Source organism: Cyrtonyx montezumae, unplaced genomic scaffold (genome assembly GCF_038088225.1).
Source record: "Cyrtonyx montezumae isolate F1298 unplaced genomic scaffold, pur_monq_1.0 scaffold_6, whole genome shotgun sequence".
Taxonomy (NCBI): Eukaryota; Metazoa; Chordata; class Aves; order Galliformes; family Odontophoridae; genus Cyrtonyx; species Cyrtonyx montezumae.
Genome location: NW_027072067.1, coordinates 10,610,116 through 10,635,863, shown reverse-complemented (window position 1 = coordinate 10,635,863; position 25,748 = coordinate 10,610,116). Strand labels below are relative to the sequence as shown.

At 52.0% G+C, this 25,748-nt stretch overlaps 1 protein-coding gene across 1 annotated transcript; it reads right to left on the bottom strand.

Annotated features, from left to right (window-relative positions):
• Positions 1-7,733: 7,733 nt before the first annotated feature.
• Positions 7,734-25,564, bottom strand: TRAIP (TRAF interacting protein). The gene is made up of 15 exons (XM_065749484.1): positions 25,461-25,564; positions 25,264-25,321; positions 24,086-24,169; positions 20,369-20,408; positions 17,759-17,886; positions 14,975-15,069; positions 14,266-14,379; positions 13,240-13,327; positions 11,804-11,893; positions 11,494-11,582; positions 10,608-10,763; positions 10,360-10,408; positions 9,732-9,857; positions 9,162-9,212; positions 7,734-8,400 (listed from the first exon to the last, which is right to left on the bottom strand). The coding sequence occupies exons 1-15, from the start codon at positions 25,556-25,558 to the stop codon at positions 8,269-8,271; spliced, it is 1,398 nt and encodes a 465-aa protein (XP_065605556.1). The 5' UTR covers positions 25,559-25,564; the 3' UTR covers positions 7,734-8,268.
• Positions 25,565-25,748: the final 184 nt, after the last annotated feature.

The following is a 25,748-nucleotide window of genomic DNA, read 5'->3' as shown; positions in this document are numbered from 1 at the left end:
GCAAAGACCTCTGAGATCACCTGGTCCAACCATCTGCCCACGTCCCTCTGTGCCACATCCCCACAGCTCTTGGACACCCCCAGAGACGGTGCATCCCCCAGGACACAGTTTGGTGATGGGGCTGGGCAGGTCAGCCCGACCTGAAGATCACGAAGGCCTTTCCCAGCACAGATGGTTGAGCCTCTCTAACTGGCAGCCACGTGGATTTTGCTCAGAGAAAGTGAGGGAGTCTGACAAAAAGGAACTGGAAGCAGTGCAGGAGGCGCCATCCATCCGTGCAACTTTATCTCACACATCTGTTGGGGCTGAGCAAAGAAGCCAGAGAGCAAGCAGCAATGAGTGCCTTTCCACTCCGACAGCTTTTGGCCAAATCAATGGATGTTAGAGAGGAAGAAGTGGAAAAAAAGAAGGGAGATGTGGGCAAATAGGAGGAAATCATCTTGTGGTTTAAGATCTTGGAGTCATGGCATGGAGGGGAGCAGCTGGTTCTTGACATGGGAGCATTCTCTAAGTCCTCACAAGGGAGAAGAGGACTGCACTCAGGAACAAGGAGAGTAGGGATGGGGCACATTTGCTGACCCACATGAATTTATTCAGCGTTGTTCCAAGCTAAAGCTGAACACAGCTTCAGAAGGCTGTCCTGGAATGGATGTTGAAATCCAAGGTCAAGAACTGCAGAGCGATGCACAGGGTGAGGCCGCCAGAGCCACGCACAGCGACGGGCTCCAAAGGAGGCACGGCCACTCACAGGAGCTCTTGAAGCCATTGTGGACAGTTCTCAGAAAATGTCCATTTAATGCTCATCAACAAATATAGAACATTCTACAAAGAAAAAAATAAATAAATAAACCAACAAACAAAAAGCCACCATTAAGTTATTTTGGGAAAATCACATTCTGGAATCCAATTCAAAGGGAAGAGCAGCGCAGCCTGTTCCCTCAACTTGCTGCTGGCTTTGCCCCCGCCCCAGAAAGCGACACAGAGATCTGGTTTTGCACACAGAGGTCTGGCTGTTTTTTTCCTTGGAGCTTCAGGCTCCATCCAGTCCTGGGCCGGGAGGAATCGCTGCAGCTGCTGCCTAATGCACATAGCTTGGAGCTCCACCAGCACCATGTCGGCCGTCCTTTCCACAGCACCTACAGTTCCCCACGCTCTTCCAACCCCCACCCCGGCAGCAATAGCTTTGCATTCTGCCATTGAGAAGCCAGGAAGACTGTAGGGCTCTATTTTGGATGAGTTCCATCCGTGTTCCAGAATTAAAAGCTGATGCAAAAAATGTATCATTATCCATCTCCGTGACAGCTTGAGTCAACTGAACTCAGCCCGGAATGAGAAACAACATTCACTTCAGGCACAAAAAAATAGGAAGATCCATCAGGAAGAGAAGTTCTCTTAAAAAAGAGGCAGTAATGACATACCAGAAAGAAACCAACCTATATTTTTAGAAAAAGGGAAGAAAACCCTGCTAAAACAGTCCCGGTGCCTACAGGACAAGAGGAAATGAGGCTGGCGTGCCATGGGCTGTGGGTAGGGGCAGCGAGGCACAGGGAGCTGGCTGCCAGCAGACTGCTCTGTGCTGGGGCACATCAAAGGCTGCACCCAACCAAATTTATTCATTTTTTTCCATCCATGAAAAAGTGGCAGCCTTTTACCATCCCCCAGTCACATCTTTGTCCATCCTGTCCTTTTCCCTCTAACTTGTCCCCACGCCTTGTGTGTCTTCTATTGGTCTTTGTTGCTTCACACTACCAAGAGAGCTGACACCTAAGGTGTGGAAGAGCAACTGAGAGAGGACATCATTTCAGCAGGACCTGAGGCAACGGGGGTTGACACTGTTGAGAGGTGGTAGTGCCCCTGGAGACAGCGAAGGTCAGGCTGGATGGGGCTCTGAGCACCTGATGAGCTGTGGGTGTCTCTGTTCACTGCTGTGTTGGACCACATGGGTCCCTTCCAGCTCTAACAGTTCAATGACATCCTCCACCAAGAGCTCCAAGCACTGCACGTGTCACGAGGATACAGAGGAAAACCAGCCCTGCGAGGAGGGATCCATACCCATCACCACTTTCTTCTGAGAGCTTCATTCAGCTGCATTCATCAGAAGGTGCTCTCACCCTGAAGCTCTGCACAGGATGGTGAGGTCCGGCCACGGGGATGGGACGCAGCCGTCGGGCTGCAGCAGGCTGCAGTGCTGCAGTTTGCTCATCCTGGGGGGCACCTCCTGACCCTGGGAGATCTGAATCGGGAGCTCGAGTGCCAACAGCAAACCGAAGTCAGAAGGAAGGAATATTTGTGAGTGCAAATGTGATATTTAGAATAGGAAATCAAGCAAAACTAATGAATAAATGCGTTACCAATATCAAAAAGAGAAACTATCAACTTCAGCATCTCTAGCTATTCGGTTCAAACTTCACCCTTTTGAAGTAAGAGTGGTCAGACACAGAAGTGCCCAGGGAGATGGTGGGGCCACTGTCCCAGGAGATGTCCAAGAACTGCAGGGATGTGGCAATGCTGGTGGTGTGAGGATGGTGGGGCTGAACAGTCCCAGAGGTCTTTGGCAACCTGGGTGATCCTGTGGTTCTATTACTATACAAAGCAGCTATCTGATTTTGTTTGCACGTTTCAAAGAAAACAGACATGATGATTTGTTAATTCAGAGTGTTATGGTTGGCGTTTTTTAGTTAATAAAAAGTAAAATGAAGCTGTCAATTATCAGCACTGGTTTCCTGAAACTGAGTGGTAGGGCCAAGAGGAATCAGATCCTAATTGAATAAGCAGTGCAGCTTGGAGATGCTTTGAGACAAGAAAGGTACACAGACAAACTAGAAGACAACTCCTGGGAAGAAGCTGCTTCTGAGTTTTCTCCCAGTGATGTTTCTGGACACCATTTCTCCCAGGCTAAGCTGAAGGATAACTTAGAAATACAGACTATCTTTGCTGCTTACACAAGGACTGATGCTGTATTGTAACTGAATGAAGCCAGTCAAATCCACATCTGATAAAGGTAACCAGGGGTAAACAGGCTTCAGCAGTCTGCAGACCAGAGGACAGCAGAGCTCTGCTGCTGGGCCCAAGCAAACACGGCAGTACGACATGCAGGAAGAGGGAAATGGCATGGAAATTTCTGCTCTTTGGGGCCAAAGAGCTGCCCTAAATAAAGAGGGGCAGGCACTGAACAGCACAGGGTGTTCTGCAGTGGTGCAAGGAGAACCCAGTGCTGCTCCCTCACATACAGCAGCATCAGGAGCACTGGGGAAGGCAGCCACACAGCCCTCACATGGTGTGCTCCACGTATCTGCTGCAGACATCTGGCACATGGAGCTGTGCTGGAGCCAGGGGGACACCCATCTCCCTGTCCCCTTGCCTGATGTTCCTGCAGCATGCTGAGGAGAGGAGGTCTGCACAGTCTGAGGGACAGCACCGAGTCCTGGCAGCTCCCTTGCCCCGTGGCAGGGCAGTTGTGGTGCTGACAGCCCCCCCTTCTCCGTCCAGCATGGAGCTGTGCTGTGAATGGGTGACAAGGAGCCCCAGATCCCATGGGTGTGAGACAAAGCTGGTAAGAAAAAATGGGGAAAAAAAAACAACGTATCTCAAGGAGATCACATCCTGTTGTCAGTCCAGCACATACCTGACCATCCTTCCACTGATCAGGCTCCTCACTATGCAGGAAAACACAGCTTTTTTTGGAAAACTCATGCACCCATCACCACCTCTTCCCATGAGGACCCACTGGACACTCCAAGCTTGGCCAAGCAGCACAGAGCAGGGCACACATACAGCAAGCTGCCAACCCACAGCAACACCACCCAACATCAACACGTGCTGCAATCACTGCCCGGCACACAGCAGACATACCTGGGAAGGCTCCAAGCCACCAGCTCCACCTCTTAACTCAGATTTTAGCGTTTAAAGAAAGAAAACCAAGAAGGAACGCCTCCTCCACCCCAGCCAAACAACCATTGTCTCCCTAAGAAGATTAATAGGTGTGTTTAAAGACATCAGTCTGCGGGCTTCATGAGAAAGGGGCAGTGTAATCCTGAATGTGAGAGCTGCCACGGTTTTTCAGCCCAGCTGCGGAGTCAAATAACAGTTTACATAACTAGGACTGGAACAAAATAAATTAAAAATAATTTCATATTTCACACTGAAATGAAAAAGGGCACATTTCAGAGTGTGTGTATTTAGGGAGGTGAACCCTGGAAGCAGCGGAGAGCAGCTCTGCACTGTCTGCAGCAGGAGCGGGGCTCGCCAGCTCACAGCGTGACAATCCTGCCTTTGCATCCAGCTGCGTGCACGCCGGGTGCTCCCCAAAGCACCCCGAGCTGCAGGAAAACGCCTGATGCTGAACCCCATGAGCACTGACGTGGAGTGGGATGGAGCATCAGATCCACGCTGTGCTCACGGGGCGGCGGAGAACCAGCAGATGCTGTACAGCACGAGCCCTGGGCACAGCAAAGCTAAGGGCGGGCAGCATCGCCTGTGGGGATCCCCGGGCTCCTTCCAGCCACAGGAAGCTCGAATCCGCCCGGAGGATTGCAGGTCTGTGTGTCTGCTTTGGAAATAGAGGCATGGATAAGCGGGTGCCGAGCGCTGTGGATATGGATGAGCACGTTCACAAGGAGAGCTCGGGAGGCAGCCAGCACACCAGAGTGCACCCACACCCGGGGCCGTGGAGCTGCTGTGTCTAACACAGCAAATATTTTGCCTTGATCAGTCAAGTGAGCCATTCTGTACTCCTTTTACATGACACTCACACCAGTTTTATGAGCTTGAAATCCTGCAGACCTGGCTTTCTCCCCACCTAACCCCAGCCCTGGCAACCCTGATGCTCCAAACGCTTCATACAAACACAGATGTGCTTGCAAAGCACGGGAGCTCAGCAGACTTCTCCAGAGTGCCAGCCTTATGGTGAGCAAGAGCAAGGAATATGTTACTTTCATACTTGAGGGGAAGGCAGACCCACGTTACTGCCCAACAGCTATCGCTCCATGCTGGAAATCCCCACCCACAGATGTGACCCCAAGCAGCAATTCGGTCTCTGCACAGCTCTCCCTGAGGGCTCCAGCACTGCTCACGGACCAGCCCTACTGCAGAAGCCCTGCACCCACAGCCAGTCCTCTGTGATGTGCTTATGAATGGGCTCGGAGTGCTCCATCCCACCGTGCAGCACAGTGGGGACACAGCACGCTCTGCTGCCACTGGTGGCAATGGGGTCGGGCCGGCGCAGACCCCCACATGTGCTCAGGGACTCTGTGCACCCACAGCTCAGCTCTGAGATCAGCACTGCTCACAGCTTACCAGGAAGGCAGAGCACAGCCCCAAGCCAGGCCCCACTATGTTCCTGCTCCTATGAGACTGCTGTGGGGCTTCTGCTTTCAACTGGGGAACCCAGTGCAACCCAGGGGAGGGAAACTCCCTCCCCCCGCATCCCTCCCTCCATCCCTTCTGTGCCAGCATTTAATCTTGAAACGTCTCGAGCAGCCTACAAACAAGTTATGGCTGGAAGAGTGGGAGGCTGAGGAGTCGGCGATTCTTCAGCAACAAAAATGAGAAAACGAAAACGGACACAATATCCCCCGGGAGGATGATTTTTTCACACCGTCTCCACGGGGGTTGGCGCAGAGCTGGCTCAGAGCAGCAGGGCACCGTGCTGAGCACAGGGGCCAACAGGAGCAGAGGCACAGGGCCCCACCGCGTCCCTCTGTGCAACTTTCTGCCCCTTGCATTCCTTTTTTGCAAGAGAATGATCATATTTTAGGGTCTGGTTTTTAAAGGAACACCCTCAGCCACCCGCACCCACAGTTTCACCCCGTGAGCACGGCCCCACCAGGTTGGCACCACGGGGCAACACGTCACTCCCGTTGCATAACGGCTGCCCCGCTCCCACCCGCATGCCATGCCCCAGCACCCAAGGGTGCCCCCGAGCCGCTGGCTCCCCCTGCAGCCCCCGCCTGCCTGCACCCCCCAACCTGCAAGCAATGCACCCCACATCCTAGCCGCACTGTGCATCCACGCACACCCTGCGTTCCTGCAATCCCGTGTGCCCACACCCCAACTCTGCGCCTCCACCCTTCTGCTCCAGCGCCCACACGTTGCCCGGCCCCACACCTGCACCCTGAGCACACCCTGCGTGCACTCTGCACCTCGTGCCCCCCGCACCCCTGCACACACACACACGCACCCTGCCTGCCCACCTCCATCTCGCGCACGTGCCCCCACGCACTCCCACACCTAAGCACGCCCACGCCCCGCGTGCACACCTGCTGTCGCGCTCTCGCGCACCCACACACCACCTGCACACCTACACCGCGTGCTCCCGCGCGCACCTACAGCCGCGCACCCCCGCACCGGTGCGCACGCGCCCCCCGCGCCCTCGGGCCCCGCGCTCTGACCTGGCTGCGGGCGGGGCGGGGGCGGGCGCGGGCCCCGGGAGCTGTCCGCCGCCGCCCGGTGCTGAAGGCGGTTTGGAGGCGGCGGGGCCGGCGGCGGGCGGCGGCGGGGCCGCGGCGGCGGAGGGCGGGTGCCCGTCGGCGCCGCCGCCCTCCAGGCTGGCCTCGTTGCCCATGGCGGGCCGGGCGGGACCGCTCCTCAGCGCAGCGCCGCCTCCGCCGCCATCAGCCCCGCGCCGCCATCGCCGCCGGCCCCGTCGCCCCCGCGCATGCGCCGCCGGCCTCCGCGGGCGCGCGCGCGCGCGCGCTCCCCGACCGCCGGGCGCGGGCACGCGCGGCCAATGGGCGGCCGCCCCGACGGGAGGCTGTGGGCGCGCGGGGCGCGGCCGAGGGCGGAGGGAGAAGGCCCCGCCCCTCCCGGCCCGGCCGCCAATCGGCGTCGCGTATCGCTCGCGGCCGCCAGGCGGTGCCCTGAGCCCCGCCGGCTCGAGGCCGAGCGGCCAATGAGCGGCGGCCGGCTGCCACGTCACGCCTCGGCAGCCAACGAGCGCTCGGCTCCGCATGAGGTTACACCCGACAACCAATGAGCATTCAGCACCTCCGTGGCGTCACGAATCGCCGCGGGATGTCACGCGGCGCGGACCGATGAGCGGCACCGCCCCTTGGAGTCACGCGCTGCTCCGTGAGGTGGCGCTCAGCCCGCCAATGAGCGCTGCCCTCCCTTGTGACGTCACGGCCCGGCAGCCAATGAGCCGCTTACTGCTCTTGAGGTCACAGCCGGCAGTGTTCCACTGCAATGTGACGTCACGGGGCTCAGCCACCCCCCCAACCCGTCCCCCTCCTCACCCCCCTGGTGACATCATGGACTGCCGCTGGGACACACCATGGCCCCCAGCACCACTGTACCATTGCACTTCACCCCATCCCCATCCCTGCAGGGCCTAGCTCCCAGCAGCAGAACTGGGGCTGCTCAGGCACTGCAGGCCAGCCCAGGGCAGATGGCACAGGAGGCAGCTCAGTATCAACACACAGCGCTTTGTTTATTCCCTCAACACAGGTTTGCAGCCAGCCCACCTCCCCAGCCCCCAGCAGCTTGGGATGGGAACCACCCACCAGGGCTGCAGTGATGGGCCCTGGGGCCTCAGCCACGGGGTAACATGAGCTCCAGCCCCAGGAGCAGCCACACAGCAGCACTGCTGCAGGCTGGGGCTGGATGCAGCCTCACAGCCTTGGGCTAGCTGTGAAAGAACGACAAAAATGCTAACAGTCACATTTAAAATAACAAGTTCATACAAAAAAAATGTTATAGCACACAGGTCAGGAAGAGAGAGGTCATCAGCACAGGGTGGGGGCTCACCATCACTACCCTCTGTCCCAGCCCAGGCTCCACCTCCCAACCCAAGGCACCAAGTTGGGACACCCTAGCTTGGCATAGGTACACAAGCTCTGGCAGAGGGATGGGAGCTGGCCTGGCAACAGGCACAGCTGTGCTGCAGCACTGCTGCTGGGAGCATCCCTGCTCTAGGCACAGCAAGGAGACCTTTGCATTATTTACAGCACTGCTCCAGGTCCCTTCTCCCCATTTGTGCTCAGTTTACCCCCCCCAGCTGCAGATGGACAACAGACCTCTTCCTGCAGCTGCAGCCTGTGGCTGTCCCAGAGGTGCAGCTCCACCTGCAGAGGCCAACAGCAGCAGCAACTGCAGAGCTCCAAGCAGGCTGACAGATAAGAAATGCCCATTTAATTTTCTGTGTGAAAATGAAAGAGATGGGCTGAAATGAGGCATGAACCTCCCTGTGCGCTAGGCAAAGGGCTGGGCTCCTGCTGGCTTGCTGCAGGGCCAGGCTCTGTGCAAGCACACTCAGTTCTTGACCACAGGACTTCACTGCAGGAATGCATCCAGCTTGGCCCGGCTGCTGTTGCTGCAGGCACGTTTAGGGGCAGCAGCTGATGCTGGCCTGGAGGTGTTCCTTTTGCTCTTCACTGCTAAGGGTCGGAGTTCTGCAGGGCTTGTCTGAAGGTAGAGTCATCAAGGAAAGCACATACATCAAGGTCTAGGGACACAAGCAGCCCAGGACCTGCTCCAGAGAAGCCTGAGCCACAGACCTGGGACCTAGCTGTGTACTTGCACCCTGAGGCATTTGGGTAACACCCTCAATAATATGCTTTAACTTCTGGTTTCTCTCAGAGGTCGGTCTGTTGGACTCGACCTCTGCAGTTTCCTTCCAAGGGAATTAAACTACTCTAAGAAAAGCTCCTTGCAGATCAGGCTGGGCTCTGCCCCAGCCCACAGAAGCCCACAGGCATACTCCTACCCCACAAGTAGAGGTACACTTTCTACTTCCATGCTATGCCTAGTGCACAAAGCAATGTCTAAGCACAACCAGCAGAGCTTCAAGATCTACCCTTCATATCAGAGCTGGGACATTGTGACAGTGGCCAGAACCTGAAGCCTCCCCAGTGCATGGAGACGTTACAAGAACAGAGTTCTCAGAATAAGGCCTCCTCTGTGTGTGTGATGGCATCACACAAATATTCAGAGACCAAATAAATATTAATGTTCTTAGTAAGCTCAAGTTTTTGATGCCTTTGCTGTCTCTTCTGAGCTCAGGCTTGCTCAGAGTCAGATGTAGAGCAACACAATGATAATTCCCTGAAGGCCCCCAGCCCCAGTTTGGGAAGCTCTGCCCAAGCTACCAAGCTGGTTGAGATAGAAAGAACAGAGGAGATGCCCCACAGCATTACTACTGCCACACAAGCTGCAGGAAAGGATACAGGCTGTATGAACTTGTTTCTGCCTCCCAAGCCATCGTACCCCATCCTCACCTAGGAGAGACAAACAAATATGAATGGAGCAGCACAGAGACTTAGCTACTTCTCCTTGTCTTGATTAGCAGAGAGACTCACAGGCCATGTGCTCTGAGGACAGGTTACAAGCACCTGAAAACACTCAGTATTTGTGCTAAGCCCTCACCTTCAGAAAGGCAGGCTCAAGTATATCAATGAAGGTTGAGTATTTTTCTGAAGTAAGCTGAGTCTTCAAGGTTGCAGCAAAGCTTAGAATTTTTGTCACTGGGACTGATATATACAAGAAAAATGCCCAGCACTACAAGGAGGTGGAATGGGATGCAGAAGGCCATTTAATCTGCTGCCAGGTAGGGAATGGCCATCTGTCATCTCTGGAGCTCTGCAGGACTGGGAGGCAGCCAGGTCACACTCCAAGATTTACTCTCCCCACATGGAATGTGGCAAGGTAAAAGCCTCATTGGCTTCCTCCTATAGGGTAACCTCAGGACAAAAGCGTGCAGTGCCAGCCCCTGACAAGATCACCAACAGTATACTCACCTTTCCCATGTTCTTGTGGGGACCCAGCAGGCTACCTGACACGGGCTTCTTGGAGAAAACTGAGTTCCTGATGAATGCTGGCAGGAATCCTTTAATAGTCTCATCTTCCAGATCATCTCCACAGTTCTGTCCCACAGAATAATGAGAAAAGCCCTTTAAACAGCATGATCTGCTGAATTTAGTCTGCATACAGGCATTCCCTTAGGGTAACAGGCATTCCTATACCACATCAGGTCAAAGAACAGTACCTCTAAAACTCCCGCTGGGGCTTATTTGGAGCCATGCCCAGGAGGCAGGACATTGCACCCAGCATGCCTGAGAGGACAGCTCCCTTAGCTGACCCACAGCCCTTCCAGGCAGACCCCACACTGCGTGTTTGCCAAGCACATCTGACGCAGGATAAACTGCAAGCAGCATGTGACCCCCTGCCCTCTCCTGCCTGATTCCAGGAGGCCTCTGAGGCAGCAGTAGCGTTTCTAGGAGACAGTTAAGCAAAGCACTTTGAAGTATGTACTGTGGTGCTGTAGATAGGCCAGTCTACTGTTAGAGGGAAAATGGGGCCTTTATCTCAACCTTATTAATAGCAGAATTGAAGAGGTGATACAGAAAACAAGATCAGCCCTTTTACCTCCACTGTTTCCTTTAGAGCTTTCTTTGCCAGATTTACCACAGGAGGCCTGTAAGAAGCACAAGGAGCAAGTCAGCAGAGATTCATTGTTTGAGCAGAGCTGGCAAGGACAGACAAGGCAAAGCAAATGACGACAAAACTTGTACTGCAACATCAGGCAACTGGAGAGCTATCTGATCTCACACAGCAACTCCAAAGCAGAGAGACTTTCATCTCCTTTAGAAGCAGAAAGAAGAGGACAAACTCACGGCTTTTTATCCAGCTTCTGCTTTTTTGCAGGACTGAATGGAGATCTGCAGGGCTGATTTTCAGGGGTGTCCACTTCAAAAGTATCATCTAGGTTGATCTCATCACTGTGAGCTGGACGGTGCAGCTTCGGGTGCTGCAGTTCCACAGGAGTTGGGCTGCAAGGCCACACAAAGCATCAGCCATCAGGAAGCCGCCACCCAATGGATAGAAGAGGGGGATGGAGCTACAAGCTACACCATTTAGTTAGCACGACAGCAGTAGGACTAGGACCTGAACCCCATTTTGTTTACAAGCTCCAGAAAGGACAACCCAAAACCCACAATTCAAAGTCAATGTCTCAAACCATTGTTCAACCTTCAAACACCACTGCCCACAGCAGCAGCAGTCCAAGCCTAGGGAAACACCCCATGACATTTCTGCTTAGCATACACACGCCAGTTCGTCATATTGGACTCACAGGAAGAGGGCTCACTAAAATATAAAGGATACTAGACCAAGCCTTAATCATTCTTGGCTCCTTTGCTTGGCAAAAATCTCTAGCCCCTGTATAGCAGGGCATGCTTGCTGGAAGGCCAATCCTGAGGCAACTAGAAGAGAAGCTTTAGAATTATTTCCCTGGCAGGGCAGAGTGGCAAAAAAGTTTGTCCAAACTTAGTTCTTTCTTCCATACCAATCTGATACAAACCCAACAAAATATGCACTTTTTTAGGTAAGCCAAACATCTCCCTGTCAGCAACAAGAAAATACAAGATAGAATAGAAGAAGGATGACTGTGCTATGACATGCTTCTTCCTCCCCAGTCAGTATTTAGTTAAACTGCTGACCCTTACTCGGGATGTGCCATTCACCACACTCTGCCTGTATCTGAGGATGCACTTCACTGACCTTTCAAAGACCAGTCGGCTAAGCGTCTCTCTGGTTACAGATGGCACCTTCAGAGTGTCCTGCAGGATGTCTATCTTCTTCTTCAGGCTCTAGAGGGAGAAGGAAAGGCAGACAGTGAGACAAGAAAAGATTTAGTAGCAGATACTTCACCCCTCTCTCATAAGTGAGCATTGGCCAGAGCTCAGAGGTGGGGCAGATGAGAGCAGTAAGGTGGGCTACGTCCAAGCAAAACTCAGCACAGCTCCTGGCATTGCTGCCAAAGTTCATGGCCAGCTGCCAGTTCCTCAGTCTGCAGTAATTACATTCTCACCAAGATCTCCTTGTCTGCATTCTTCAGATCTTTCTGGGTGCTCTTTAACGCCTCTTTTGTCTTCTCCAACTCTGAAACTGTTTTCTGCAGCTGCAGAATAAATAACACCAAATAGCAGAGTGCTGGTTACAACACACAGGTAAAGGAGACTGTGGATCCCCATGGCAGCGGTGTGCTCCATGGCACACACACTACTTTCCCCTGTTTTCATCCTCGATTTTCCCGTGGCAGTTTCTCCAAATCAGAGCAATCTGACTGCTGCTCATTTCCTCAAGCTGCCTGCAGAGGGATCTCCAGGGCTGCTTGCCCAGCATAAGCCTTCCCCCAGCATCTCCACCTGACGGTGACAGCTTTTCCATGTTCTAACACTTGGTGGCTCCATTCTGAATTCCCGCAGGACTTAACAGGCATCACATCACAGCATTACAAACCACAGGCCGGACGCTGGCTGTGCTGTCAGCAGTGCTGGCACACAGACAAGCCTGATTCAACAGGAGAGCATGCCAGGAGCTTGGGGTTGAGAGGTGGTCTGGCACCACAACAAGGGCTTGAAGTGGGGTCAGGAGCCTAGGCTAGCCCACAGAGCGGCAGCAGAGTCAGCTCTCTGTCAGCCAAACTCTGACTTGCATCCTCCTGACCCTGGCTAGAGATTACAAATCGGCACAAACTCGTCCAGAAACGGATCAGCTCCTGCATCCACACTTCTTGTAGGGAAGTAACTCACTTAGGAGCAGCTCAGTATTCCAAGAACCTCCCCCTCTGTTTGAGGGGACCACAACAGCTATGTCTAGGTAACAAAAATAGGCCAAATCCACCTACAGTCTCTCACTTTGTGAGCCTGGACTCTGGCACACCCCAGGGAACACCTGTGCCTTGGAGAACAAGACTACACAGACACTCATCATGGCAACTTGCTACAAAAACAGTAATTCCCAGCCTCAGCTAACAGAGCCCAGCAACGCTGGAGAAGGGGCAGCACAGCAGCAGGGGCATATCTGCAGCTCTGTTCCAAGCCGGGGCTAAGCCCTGCTCAGTTGGTGCTGGCTCACACCTCCTTTCCAGCTGTTCCAGGGCCCTGACTCCGCAGCAGAAGGGGCTGGTGGCTGAATAAGCATATGCTCAGCCTGGCAGGACAAAGGTAGTACTGCTTCTGGAGCCTAGTGAACACAGCAAGCACCTGCATGCTGCTGTGTTCAAGCCCAGGCTGTCTCTCCACATGCTGCCCCAGTGGTGTCACAGGGCTAATAACAGCTCATGAGTTGCACACAGCATCACACCCTGACCCAGAAACCCCAGCCTGACACTTCCACACCACCTGTACTGCTCTAAGAGAGCTCTCTGTGGGAGTGGGTCACTGCACAGGGCTGGGAGCACAGTTGCTGAGAGGAATCTACAGACCAGATGTCATCCTTATATCTCCCATGCTCTCCTTTTACCTTACTGTTGACAGAGAATAGCTCCTTCTTTTGCTTCTCTGTTATCTCACTAGAGATCTTCCGAGCCTCCTTCAAGTTCTCATATTCCCTGAAAAGAGAGCAGAAGAATCATGTTGCCTTTAAAGAGGATCGAGCTAGAACTTAAGAGACCTTAAATTTGAAGTTCTGCAATTGCAGAACCACAGGAGAAAACCCAGGACATGCAAAATTCTTTAAGGAATTGAGCTAAGTGTACCAAAACAGACAGAAGGTGTAACAAACATCACCATACATGGCAGGGAAAAACAGCTGCAAACGATGCCATGCCCAGGATCAGGACATACAAAGGATTCACCAACATAATGGAAACTGGATTCAGAAATATTTCAGTTGCCAGTGGAAGAGATGGACAGAAAACAGAGCAGCCTCTGTACTTGCAGCAAATAGAGAACTCTGCTTTAAATGACTTTACAGAGGCTTCATACTATTGGCCATGCACATTGTTCCCAATTACACCACAGGGACACTTGCCTCATTACAGCTTTGTATCAAAGCTGCAATTATTCAGCTGCCATCAGAACGGACCCAGAGAAGCTGTGGTTTTACTCAGCAGGACCAGAAGGATTTCCAGGTAGGAGATGGTAGCACTGCAGATCCCTCATGCCAGAGTGGCATGCTCAGAGCCCTTCAGGCCACAGCTGCACAGTGCAATGCAGCAGAGGGTGCAGACCAGAGCTCCTCATCCTCCCATTTCCCCCCAGGCATGAAAAGAGAACTGAGGGAATAATAATCACCACATAGGTGCACTGACAACTCCGGAGACAGTTCCCATGGTGACACACATGTCACTACAGTGACAACAGGAACGGTTCAGTGTGACAGGCTCCAATCTAGGTCCCCAGAATCTGTCAGTCAAAACACAAAGGAGGCCCAAGCAGGGACAAGAGTCCCGCAGAGTGTGTGTGCCTGTTGGGACACAGCAGCAGGACCTCTCCCCACAAGCCCAGGAAAAGCACGAGCAGCCCATGCTGAGCCTAAAGCACTCACTTCTTCAGTGAGACGCAGTAGACTGCAAGCTGCTCCACTGCTGCCTGCCCAACTCCCATCTCTCTGATCATCTCCTCCACTTCAGGGCGCTGGCTCTGAAGCAACATTTCAATCCTGCAATAAAATAAGAAAAATGTACCTTCAGCTCATGAGTCACAAACACAGCAAGGAAGATGACTGAAGCCCTGCTTCCCCCAGGGAGCTCACACAGACTAAGCTCTTGGATGCAGGGGTGTCAAAGAGATGCAACTACCCCACTACAAGGAGGGTTTCTTTGCTGGGACAGAGTAGCACTACACAGACTGACTAGAGAAGAGACAGCTGTACACACTACTACACTCGGAGCTAACACACCAACTTGTACACCCATGCAGCTGATTGTTCCTGGGCTGGGATTTGAGCTTAGCCTCAGAACCCCCTCCACTAACAGCAAGAGCACATAACCATGCTCAGAGGCCTGGAGACAAGGCCAGTCTGCACAAAGTATCATGCCCTGCTGCTGTTCAGGGAGGGCAGCTGCCTGGAAAGGAAGCTGGGCTAAGAGCACAGCCAGGCAAAGCCTGCTAATGCAGCAGTTTCGAGCCTTACGGGGTAAGGAGGCCCAGCAGTCCCAGCATGTGGGAGCACATGCAAGCACAGCAGGATCTTTCCCTTCCTCTTGGAGAAGGGGAGAGGCATGCAGCCCAGTCTGCAAGGTCCAGGATCTCACCGCTCCAAGGTTCTCAGCTTGTTTCGTAGGCGGCAGGCCTCTTCCTTTGAACTTCTGTTATCCTCCTGCTGCTGCTCCAGGAATTTCATCTGTTTCTGCAGAGAAGCAAGTGCACACAGACCGTCAGGAAGGCTCCAGGGATTGTTAGCAAAACATCCTGGCTTATGCGCACTGCAGGCAGCTGGGAGCATACACTGGCTCTTAATGCTATCACCACCTCAGCAGCCCAGGATTATGGAGAATTTAGCTCCCTCCCCGCTGCACCCCTAGCTCTGCTCCTTGCTAGCGCAGCAGGGTCTGAGTGCTAATCACAAGGAGTCTGGTGCTGACACTGCTTTGGATCCTCCTTTCTGCTGGGTCTATCTGTGGAGCTGGGCAGTATTCTGTGCACAGTACAGTGACGATGTTTTTCAAAAGCAAGGGAGTTCAAAGCAGGCAAACCTCGCTAGTGCGTTCTGCTCCCCAAATAGCTGAGCCCTTTGCTTTAGCCTTCCAATTTTCCTTGCTCTTAGCTGCTTAAAGCAGAAGTAGGAACACTGCATGGGTCTCTCTTGCAGATCTCAGCCAAACCAAATGCCTAGCTGGGTGCTCCTCTCACCCACCCGGGGAAGCCACGAATCTCTCATGGCCAGCACCCTTGCAGGCTTTCCAGCAGCAGGCAGCATTAGCAGCAAACCTCAGCTGAGCTAAGAAAACATAGAAGCCAACAGCTGTGACAGTGCCAGGACTCTGCAGAGCTGTAGGTTCACGTCTTGCTCTTCCTTAAGCAAAGCCCACCTCCAGATGCTGCTGACCAGAGGTCTCCACACTTCAGATTCCCAGGCCAGGTCAGTGCAGGGCCTGGTAGCAGACTGTTACACAAAGGTTCAGCAGCAGCTGGCAGAAGGGGGGACTGGCTCATTGCCTGTGGGGCTTGACCTGCCTCACAGCTAGTTAAGCCTCTATTTTTACTGCAGAAGTTCAGAGCTTTAATCTTTAAATGATGCATGTAAGGCATTGCTTGGTATTCAGATGGGAAACACTGTATGCCACAGAAAATACACCCTCAGGTCCCTACACTCCTGCCCTTCCCAGCTTTCATTAAGAACACCTGAGCATACTCAGACAGTATGCTCAGACAGTATGCTCAATCTTATGTTGAGAAGCAGGCACCAATTTCAGTGCCACAGTTATTTTTCCAAAGTAGGAAACATAAAAACGATCCTGCCACTGATACATTTGAGATCCCAGGAACAGCTTGGCAATGCTAGGCTGCCTTTAGACCCAAGAAGATTGGCTCTAACCTGATGGGTGGAAAAAAAAAAAAAAAAAAAAAAAAAAAGCTTGTGCTGTCCCACAACAAGGCCTGTGTGGCACTGATTCTTTACTTTTATCTCCTGCCCCGTGTCAGCATCACATTGCTAATATCAGGCAAACTTCAGTGGTTCCTCCAGGAAAAGTCCAGCTGTTGTACATGTGAACATGTTGAATCACGGCCTGAACCACTGATTGGTCACCTGAGGTGAGCACCAAGTCAGATACAGGGCCACAGGTGAAGGTGATATACCTGTGTGATTGGAAGGGGTGGAGCCTGGTCTCCCAAACCCCATTTAAGGGCTGACCACCACCAGGGAAGGATCTCTTCTCGGTGATCCCTCCTGCATGGAGTCAACAGCAAGCCTCTATCATCATAAAGGTGAGCCGCTCTCTTTTGCTAGTTGTCTGTATACCATCTATGTAGGCCTACTAAAATATACCATCTTCTGTACTATTTTCATTGAGTACCATTCTTGGGGGTTATTTACCCTACAACACGCAGCATGCGGCAAGACCGCTCCACGCCCCATCTACAAGCTCTCCATGGCTGCACGGCCTGGCATCAGGAACATGATGCAGTGTGGGCTCTCTAACGAAAGGAGAGAGATTTAAGGAACTGTTCGAACTCTGTGCTCACAATGAGCTTCCAGTACACAGCAGAAGCAGCCCAGCACTAAGTCAAGGCCGCACTGCTCACCACAAGACATTCCAGCCAAGAGGCTCTTGTTCTTACCCCCCTTCCACTTGCTGTTTATGCACAATGCATGACTATGCACTGAGTCACTGCACGCTGAAGCACAACAGGAATATCTGATCCCTGGACTTTGCACATTACTAACCTAATCGAAGGAAAGCCCTGGCAACAGAACAGAGACAGGAGAGTTAGCTGGATCAAATCCCACTCAGCTAAAGCTAGCAACTCCCCCTCCATATATTTCAGTTTGATTTCTCCTCTGATCAAACCAAGAAACTAATTTTCCTTGAATCCCGTCTGGCCAAAACCCATTTCAGAAGAACATTCTACCACAGGGAACTGATGCTTCTGCAATGGGGCACGGGGGCCAGTTCCCACACTCTGCTCACACTGCTACCTTTATGATCAGCACTGTAGCAGCAAGGCTCAGCTAACACCCCCAAGAGGCTGAGCTGGTGGCTCCCCAGCCCTGGCCACCACTGCCCTGAGTGCATAGTCATTATGCACAGCCACAGGTTTTACGCCTCTGAATCACCCTCAGCATGGTGTGCAGCCAGTACCTCCAAACCGCCGTCACCACTCATTTTAGGTTAATAAACCCAAGAAGAAAACCCAGCTCTGCTGCCTTCCTGTTACTCAGAGACTGAAGTGGCAGGCGTCTCAAGGCACCCAACCCAAACTCCCACCAGCACAGAGTAGTATCTATATTAGCAAGGCCTGAAGACAACCTGAACAAAATTAACACTGACTGTGCAATGGGTAGAGCCAAGTCCAGCAAGAGATGGGAAAGGTACCTTGAGAGAGGAACACAGCATCTCTGTCTCTCCCAGCATCTTCTGGAGTGACTCTATCGTGGCATTGCGTACATCCAGAGTGTCCCGCAGCCCATCCACGATGGCCTGGCACTCCCGCTTCTCTTTCTCTAGGGGAAAAAAAACAACAAAATCATGGCCCAGAAACCCAGACCTCGGTAACCCCACATACAACAGCAGTAGCACAACAAACCAGTACTGCTTGCAGTTTCAGGCTCCAGGCTGCTAGGAGTTGGCCAGTCCTGTAGAGACCCATTTCCCTAAATGCTGTCTGCAACTGGGCTTGTAGCGAGCAATTGCTTCTCTCAGTGCCAGCAGGCTTCAGGATTTTCTTCGGTAAAGATAACATGTTCCCTTTAATAGCTTTCCAGCGCCAGTCCTGCTAGCATTAAGCTGATGCATCTTAACTCCTGTGTGTTCTCCAAGCTAGGCGTATGCAGAAGAACTGCTCTCTGGAGTCACACTGAGCTGGAGAGCTGAGCCCTGAGCTCATCCTCTCCACGCAGAGCCAGGCATGCGGGGCAGCCCTTTGGGGGCTGCAAACAGCCAGCCTGCACACAGAGACCGCAGTACCACATCACTGCACTACTGCATCTATCCCACAGCACTGCCAGCAGGATGCACCCACCTCCTTGTGCAGGCGACCCAGCACATGGCACACATCTTTGACCTCCGGGAAGAAGACAGTGGTAGATTCCCATTTGTTTCGGTGTGACAAGTGAAGAAGAGCTCACAAAGCAACAACCATTGTCAGCAGCTGACAGAGCTAAGCAGGCAACAGCCAGTTCAGCTGCTGGGCAACGAGGAAAAACAGTAAGTCCTCAGTACAACTCTGGCAAGAGCACGTGAAGCCTTGAGTGCCTTCTGTCTTTGTCAAAATTGCCTGTGGCTCCAGTAGGACAACAGCAGGCAGTCACTCAGCACCCCTTCAAAAGGGCCATTCCTCCTTCCAAGCAATCCAGTGTCAGGATGCACCACCACATCCCACAGAGGCATGGCACTGCTGGACCACAGTAAGGGAGACACAAGGGACTGGAGAAGATCAGGACGAACATATCCCAGCAGAAGCACACAGGTGGCTGGGGAGGTGTCAAGGAAACAAATTTCTTAGTAAGCCATTTTTTCTCTATTGATCTGAAAAACCCTTCCTCACCAGAGGCAGCACATCCTGGAGCTGCACCGCTGCACTTGCAAGGATTCCACATCCACCAGACAAGCCAGGGCTTTCCCTTCCTGTGGTTCCAGCTGCCCAGACACAGATGGCAGGAGTCAAACCTCCCCATGCTGCAGGAATGAATTCTCAGCTTGTTCCAAGTGCTTCCCACTGCGCCTGCTGGGTCTGCACAGAGCTCCGCACCTCTGGAGCCATTTGCAAGCTGATCAGAGACTGGCAATTACACAGTTATGCTACAGTACAGAGTGCAGAGCACATCTTTAAGAGAATTTATACACAAGAACCACCAGAGAGCAGAGTGCCCATAGCAAAGGAGGCAGGAGGTGGGAAGGAACTGCTTCTTTCCAACATGAAAAGAGAATGGGACAGGGAATGTCACATCCAAACTCTACTCACCAGAAGCTGAGAAGATGAGCAGGCCTTCAAGCAGTTTTTCTTGGATAACATCCTAGCAATAATCCCAGCCACCTTCCCCAGAAGATCTGGCTCTCTACCAAGTCACTAAACTCAACCAAGCTGGCAGGAGAACGAGCCTCAGAATAGAGACGCACAGGCTGTGCAATCCTGCTCTAAGGCTAAGGACCGAATCCTCAATCTACTGGCTAGCTGAGTCTGTCTCGTGCAGGGAAGGCAGAGGAAAGACAACTCTCAGGGCGTGGGTGAGCCCCCGGCATTCTTTAAAGATTTTTCCTTTCTGCTAGTGTGTCTTTGGATTTCTGTCACTCAGACTGACATTTTCCTTTCACTGCTCATGACTCATGTCCTGATGACAGGCTGCCTACAGACGATGCTTGAAACCCATCGACAAGTCTCCAGGGCTTTTGCTTTTCCTGCCTCCCTCAAACATCCTCTAAAATTAAAGATGGGAAAAATGGAAGTGCACACAGCAAACTCTGTCTGCTCTTCAAGTGACACATGTGGCACTGCAACAGCCAAACAAAAACTGACACCTTCCCACTGCAACTCGGGCACCACTGTAGCTGTTAGAAGGAACAAGCCTTTGGCACATGCAGCTGTGAGCTCCCTGTTGCTCAGATTACAAGATTTGCTTTCAGCAAGCTTACCCCAGACAAAGCTGTATTGGACTTTTGTTGGTCTTAATCAGGGAGAGGAATAAAAAAAATAATTATAAACAACAACAAAAAAAAATCACATTTCTCTGAATTCTCTGAAAGGGTACCCCAGTTAGAGCTGAGCTGGGCTAGTCTGTGGACTCCGGTTCTGTCATACAGGTTTTACGTAGCTTTGGGCAGCCTCTCCTAAGAAAACATCTCTGAAGAAGCTGCTCCAGCAGGACAGCTCGCAGCCTGCACTGTGCCCTAAGCCTCAGAGAGACCAAGCTCTGCACACGCTCCTCCCACCTGGAGGAGGCAGCTCAGGCAGACAGAGCACAGGACCTGCTGGCAGCTGGAACTCACCTTTCATGGAGAGCTGAGCCTTCACCCCGTCCAGTTCATTCTGAAACAACATAGAAAACCCGATTAGGAAACAGCCTGCAGAGAAGCTTTCACCATATCTTCAAAGGACCTGAGAGGTTTCTCGGCAGGACGTTTGCACCAGCCATGTGCTAAGAATAGCATGCATTAGCAGCAAACAAGTTATTATCACAGGGAACGCAAAGAGCACCTCCAACTGGCGTTCTCCAGGGAGAGAAGAGACGATCCCAGTTTTGTCTTAGCCTTGTCAACCTTGAATTTCTCACACTGTCAGTCATCTTGTTTTAGCTGAATAATTTTGGAAGGCTCTCAGGGAAACACAGGAAATCAGACAGGAAGAATTTTTATAATGTTTTACCTAAACAAGGCAATAAAACAGGGACGTTGCCAGACTATCTGGATCAAGAGCCACTTTGAACTGACGTGAACTTGAGCCGTGTGCAGGTGAGAGACATAAAAGCACATCCAAACATCTGAAAAGGTGGCAAAGCATAAGATCAAAAGAGACCACCAGCATTCCAACAGACACAAAGTCATTGCAGTGTGAGATGCCGATATCAACTAACAGCTGAGCCAAACGGCCCTCAACAGATCATTAATAAACCCACCTACACCAAACAGCAGGCACTTCACATCCCCTGGGCACCCCCAAAAGCCTGGGGGAGGTCAGGTAATTCTAACATCTTCATTAAGGATTGGAGAGAGGGAGCAAATACTCGTGGTTTAAATTATGGATGAAGTGATATAACGTATGAACACTGGCAAATAGCCAAAGGATGGATAGAGTTTATAAAGATAGGCAATATATATATTTATATACATATTTATAACTCACACCACATTACAGATAGAGAGAGGAAAAAAAAATACAGGAAAGAGTCAACAGAAGATGACTTAAAAAGCTGTGTTAGAGCTGCAGAGGAAAGCACATAACAAGCCAGGCAGGAACTGCAGTGGAATAAAACCACAATAAAATGCCAACACAGTACTGAAGCCGAGCACACAAATCTGTGCAGCCTGGAATGCTACATGCAAATCTGAGCTGAGAATAGCAGTAGCAGTGACCACGTATCTGACAGGACCAGAGCAAAGCTCTTTGCTAGTGACAGCAAAGGCAGGAAGGAGAGCATGGGATCTAAAGCTGGGTAAGCAGAAGGGACAGAGGGTAAAGCCTAGCAGAGCTGACTTGGATTTGCCCCCAGGGGGACAACAGAGGGCTGAGGTAGAAATAGCTCTGCTGCAGGAACTATTCTGATGCAGCCTCCTCTGAGTCCTATTCAGGAACGATTAGTGAGCTCACAAGATGTGCTAATTAGCATGATAGCAAAAGAAATCCTGGGCTATCGCAGGCAGCTATGTAACATTACCTCATTCATCAACTTAATCTGAAATCCCTCATCTTCCACCACTGTTCCCAAAGGCTGCTCCCAATTTTCATTCCTGATAGATGCAAGCTCCTTTCTCTCTCTGCCAGCCTGATTACAAGGGAATACTGCCACAAGATATTGCGACCACAAGCAGTCAGCTGTCCTCCCAGGTTTCTACCTTCCCTGGCAGGTTTATAGGCAGGAACCTTCCCTCCTGCCTCCCTTTTACCAAGCTCAAAAAAATACCCCAATCTCCTCCATAAAATGGGCTCTCAGCTCCCTAGATCACAAGCAACTAGGATGCCGGGCTCCAGCAAGCTCTGGGGCAGCATTACTCTCCAAAATTAACATTTCTGCTCTCACAACAGCCATACAGAGACTGTTCTGATCGCTGAGAAACATCTTTAAAAGCAGTACAGGGGGAAAAAAATAGTAAAAAACAAAACAGGCTCAGCACTGAAAAGCTCAGAAATGCCGCAGCACTCAACCTGTGGTCTGCATCCACTCCAGGGAACCAGGTTACCTTCAGAGTGTCAGCTGAAACCAATCTCAGGCATTGTGAAGCAGAGCAGCCTCAGCTCTCGTTCAACCCCAAGCATTTCAGAGCCAAAGTGAGAGTGGGGATTAGCAAAGACTGATTACTCAGAAAATAATTTGGATAATTCTGCATCAGAATGCTACAGTGCAGTTCTTCCAACCACTTCTAGCTGGGTACATAGCAGGTTTGTCTCCCCAGGATGTCACAACTTCACCCTCAGCTTTCTAGCACATGGAAGCACACTCTTTCAGCCCAGTCCATTCATTTCAGGGCATCTGCAGGCTGCACAGATATAGCTCTAGCTGATTACACAGCTGACTGATTAGAGCAACCCAGAGCTGTCCATGGGGTGTAGTACCCCTAACAACCAACCATGTTCCTCCACACAGAAAATATTTGATTCTTCCCTATTAAATAGTGACCTCAGCTCCCTCATTACAAAAATCTGCATGCTTAAGTCTAGACGCCGCTCTAATGGCAAGAAAATATACTTTGTAGGAGGCTCTGTCTTGCTGCTGTGCAAGTCTACAGTCTTTTATGTTAGGAAGAGAGCCAGGCTTCAGCACAGTCTGCATGGAGGGGAAAGCTGAAGGAACCCATCTTGGACCCTGGGGAGTGAATAAGAGAAAAAAGAAAGCTTTTCTAGGGCATTTTTCACCATTCAGCCCATCACTGAGTCACTCATCTATTTACACTTATGAGAGCCGATCTGAATGCGTCCTAAAGGCAATGTTTACCTCCTTCAAGCCACTGCTTTGCATCTAAGGCGCACAGCTTCGAGTGCCCATAGATGCTTTTTCATTTCCTCCACACACATATTTGGTCTCCAGTTTCTTTATTAGTGGTCTTTGAGAACGACAGTGCTACTGACATCACAGTCTGGCTTGCTTTATTTTAAAAACATACAATATACATATAGCAGTTGCCATGACAATGCTAATTATGGTAATTACTGCACATGCTGATTCTAAACACAAGAGGGTACAAGCATCCCATTACACCAAGGTCAACGGATGACTTTTTTTGGAACAGATAACTCCACCACATAAGGAGCCATGCTTCATCCATATTAAGCAATGGAGTAGAACACAGAGCAGCCCCTCTGTGTTAATCCCTCCTTGCACCCAGCCCTTCACAGAAGAGTTCAGCACCTGGAGAACATTGCTCAGCTCTTCCACTCCAGCCTGGAATCCCCATGCGGACCCACCAGCAGCACTGCATGCTCCTGAGGGCACAGTTTCTGACAGTCCATTTCCTAAAGTCTCCCAAGAAAACAAGTCACCACTGCTGCCCCAGTTCCTTACGAGCCCATGCAAATAAACATCTGATAAGACACAGATACCTGTGGCAGATCACAGAGTTCAGCACTTTTCCTCACCTGCATTTTGGCAAAAGCTCTGTAGTCACATTCCCATACAACCACTGAGAGGAGCTTTGAGACCCAAGGGAGAAGAAGCAGTTGGATACTTATTTGATTCTACTTCAGGAGACTTCCAGGATAAGAACCGTAAGAAAGGACAATGAAAAAGAGAGAGGAGGCTTCTTGAGTTGCTATCTGAGATTTAGTTGGGGTAAACCATCACATAGGAGACTGCCTCATGACAGAGCTTGGACTGGACCATGATAGAAAACATGGACAGGCAGGAGACACTAAAGTGCTTCAGGTCTGAAATGCAAGCACAGCACAGCAAGCACCTGCAGCTCAGGAAGCAGCTGGTGGCAAAGAACCAGCAGCCCCACACACATTTCCAAGTTGCTGAAAGCACCACAGGATAGAAGAACCCCATTAAATACCTGTAAGGTCTCCGCATCCAGCGCTGTCTGTTCCTCCAGAGCAACATCAAAGAATAGCTTATTGATTATGTGTCTTTTGCTGACCTAGAGACAGAGAGGGCAGAGATTGACTGGCACAGACACAGAATTACAGAATTGTAGGGGTTGGAAGGGATCATCCAGTCCAACACCCTACCAAATGAAACAACTACAAAAAACGCATGCCAGGGGAGAAGGTGCCACCTTGTCACAAGGCCACAGGAGGCATGTCAGTCCACGTGAGACACCATTCCTGGCGATATCCTGCTTCTGCACAGCAGCACAACTGCAGGCCCCCCACTCAGTTTTGGGAGCATTACTCCAGCCAAGCTTCTGAGCTGCAGCAGAAAGATTCAGGCACTTCTGAATCGAGCGCAGTCTGTTCTCTGGCAGCTAAGGCCCAAGCAGCTGACGCTGAGCTAACACGATGCCAAATCCAAAGACAGAAGTACGTGCTGCTTTCTGCAGGCAGAAGGTGCTGTAATTGAATTTGATAGCTCTCCACACCTCCCCCATGCAGTTACAGCTTTGTGTTTTAAGTATTATATACAGTCATGACACCAGCTAATTGCATAGTTACTGCTACATAAGATGTTATTTCGCGATAACTCCATGGTAACCCAGAGATGTAAGAGGCAGTGAAGAACAGAGGGAATCAACAAGTCAGGGAGGGAACAAGGGCCAAGACCTTGAGAGGAGAAAAAGCACGAGCGCAGACAAGTCCCAGTGACAGCAGGCTGGAAGCCTGCATCAGACCCCTCCTTCAGATGCGTGCACCAAGTCCTGCAAGGCAGGTAGGCCAATAACACAACAGCCTCCACAGAAGTGCAGCTCCTCCCTTGTCAGCATAGTACATTCATGCTCCTCAAGGAGGAGCAGCAAATTTGAGACTCCATAAGAACCACGGCAGCAGGCTGTGTGCCTGGCAGCCCCTCCAGACATACAGCTCCAAGGCCCGGGGGTTTCCTTCTCATCCTTACTATCATTATACCAAGCCTTGAAGACTGAAAGACCCTTGCCATGAAGCTCCAGCATGGGCATCATCAGGTCACGCTCCCATTCGGCCTTCCCCTCCATCCCCACAGGCCCAGGGCTTCAGACCAGAGGCTCCTACAGCGTGGGGTGCCAGAGAAACGCGACGCCGACAGCGAGGGCGGTACCTGGATCCTGCACTGAGGGCAGGTGCGGCTGGGAGCCGTGTCGAACCACTGGAACAGGCTGCGGAAGGAGAGGGAAACGGCTCGTCAGACCGACACCGCCGGCGGGCCGAGCTGCAGCCCAACAGGAAGGCCGCGCCCGGGGCCTGGCCCCGCGGCCTGAGGAAGAGTCGGCTTCCCCCCGCCCACCCACCGCTCACCAGGCCTGATGGAAGGTGTGCCCGCACGGCACAGCGGCCACGTCGCGGGCGTCATCGAAGAAATCAGAACATATGGTGCAGCGTGCGCGAATCGGCATGACGGAACCGGCAGCGCACAGCCCGCGCGGCGCCGCACAGTTCAAACCTATCCGCCCGGCTGCCGCTTCCGGCACAGGCCGGAAGTCACCTCACGGGGCTCGAGCTCGGCCCTGCCTCCTCGGGGGCGTGTCCTGCCGGCCGCGAGGCCACGCCCCCACGGCGGGGGCGCGCCGGGTCCTCCCGACGGCC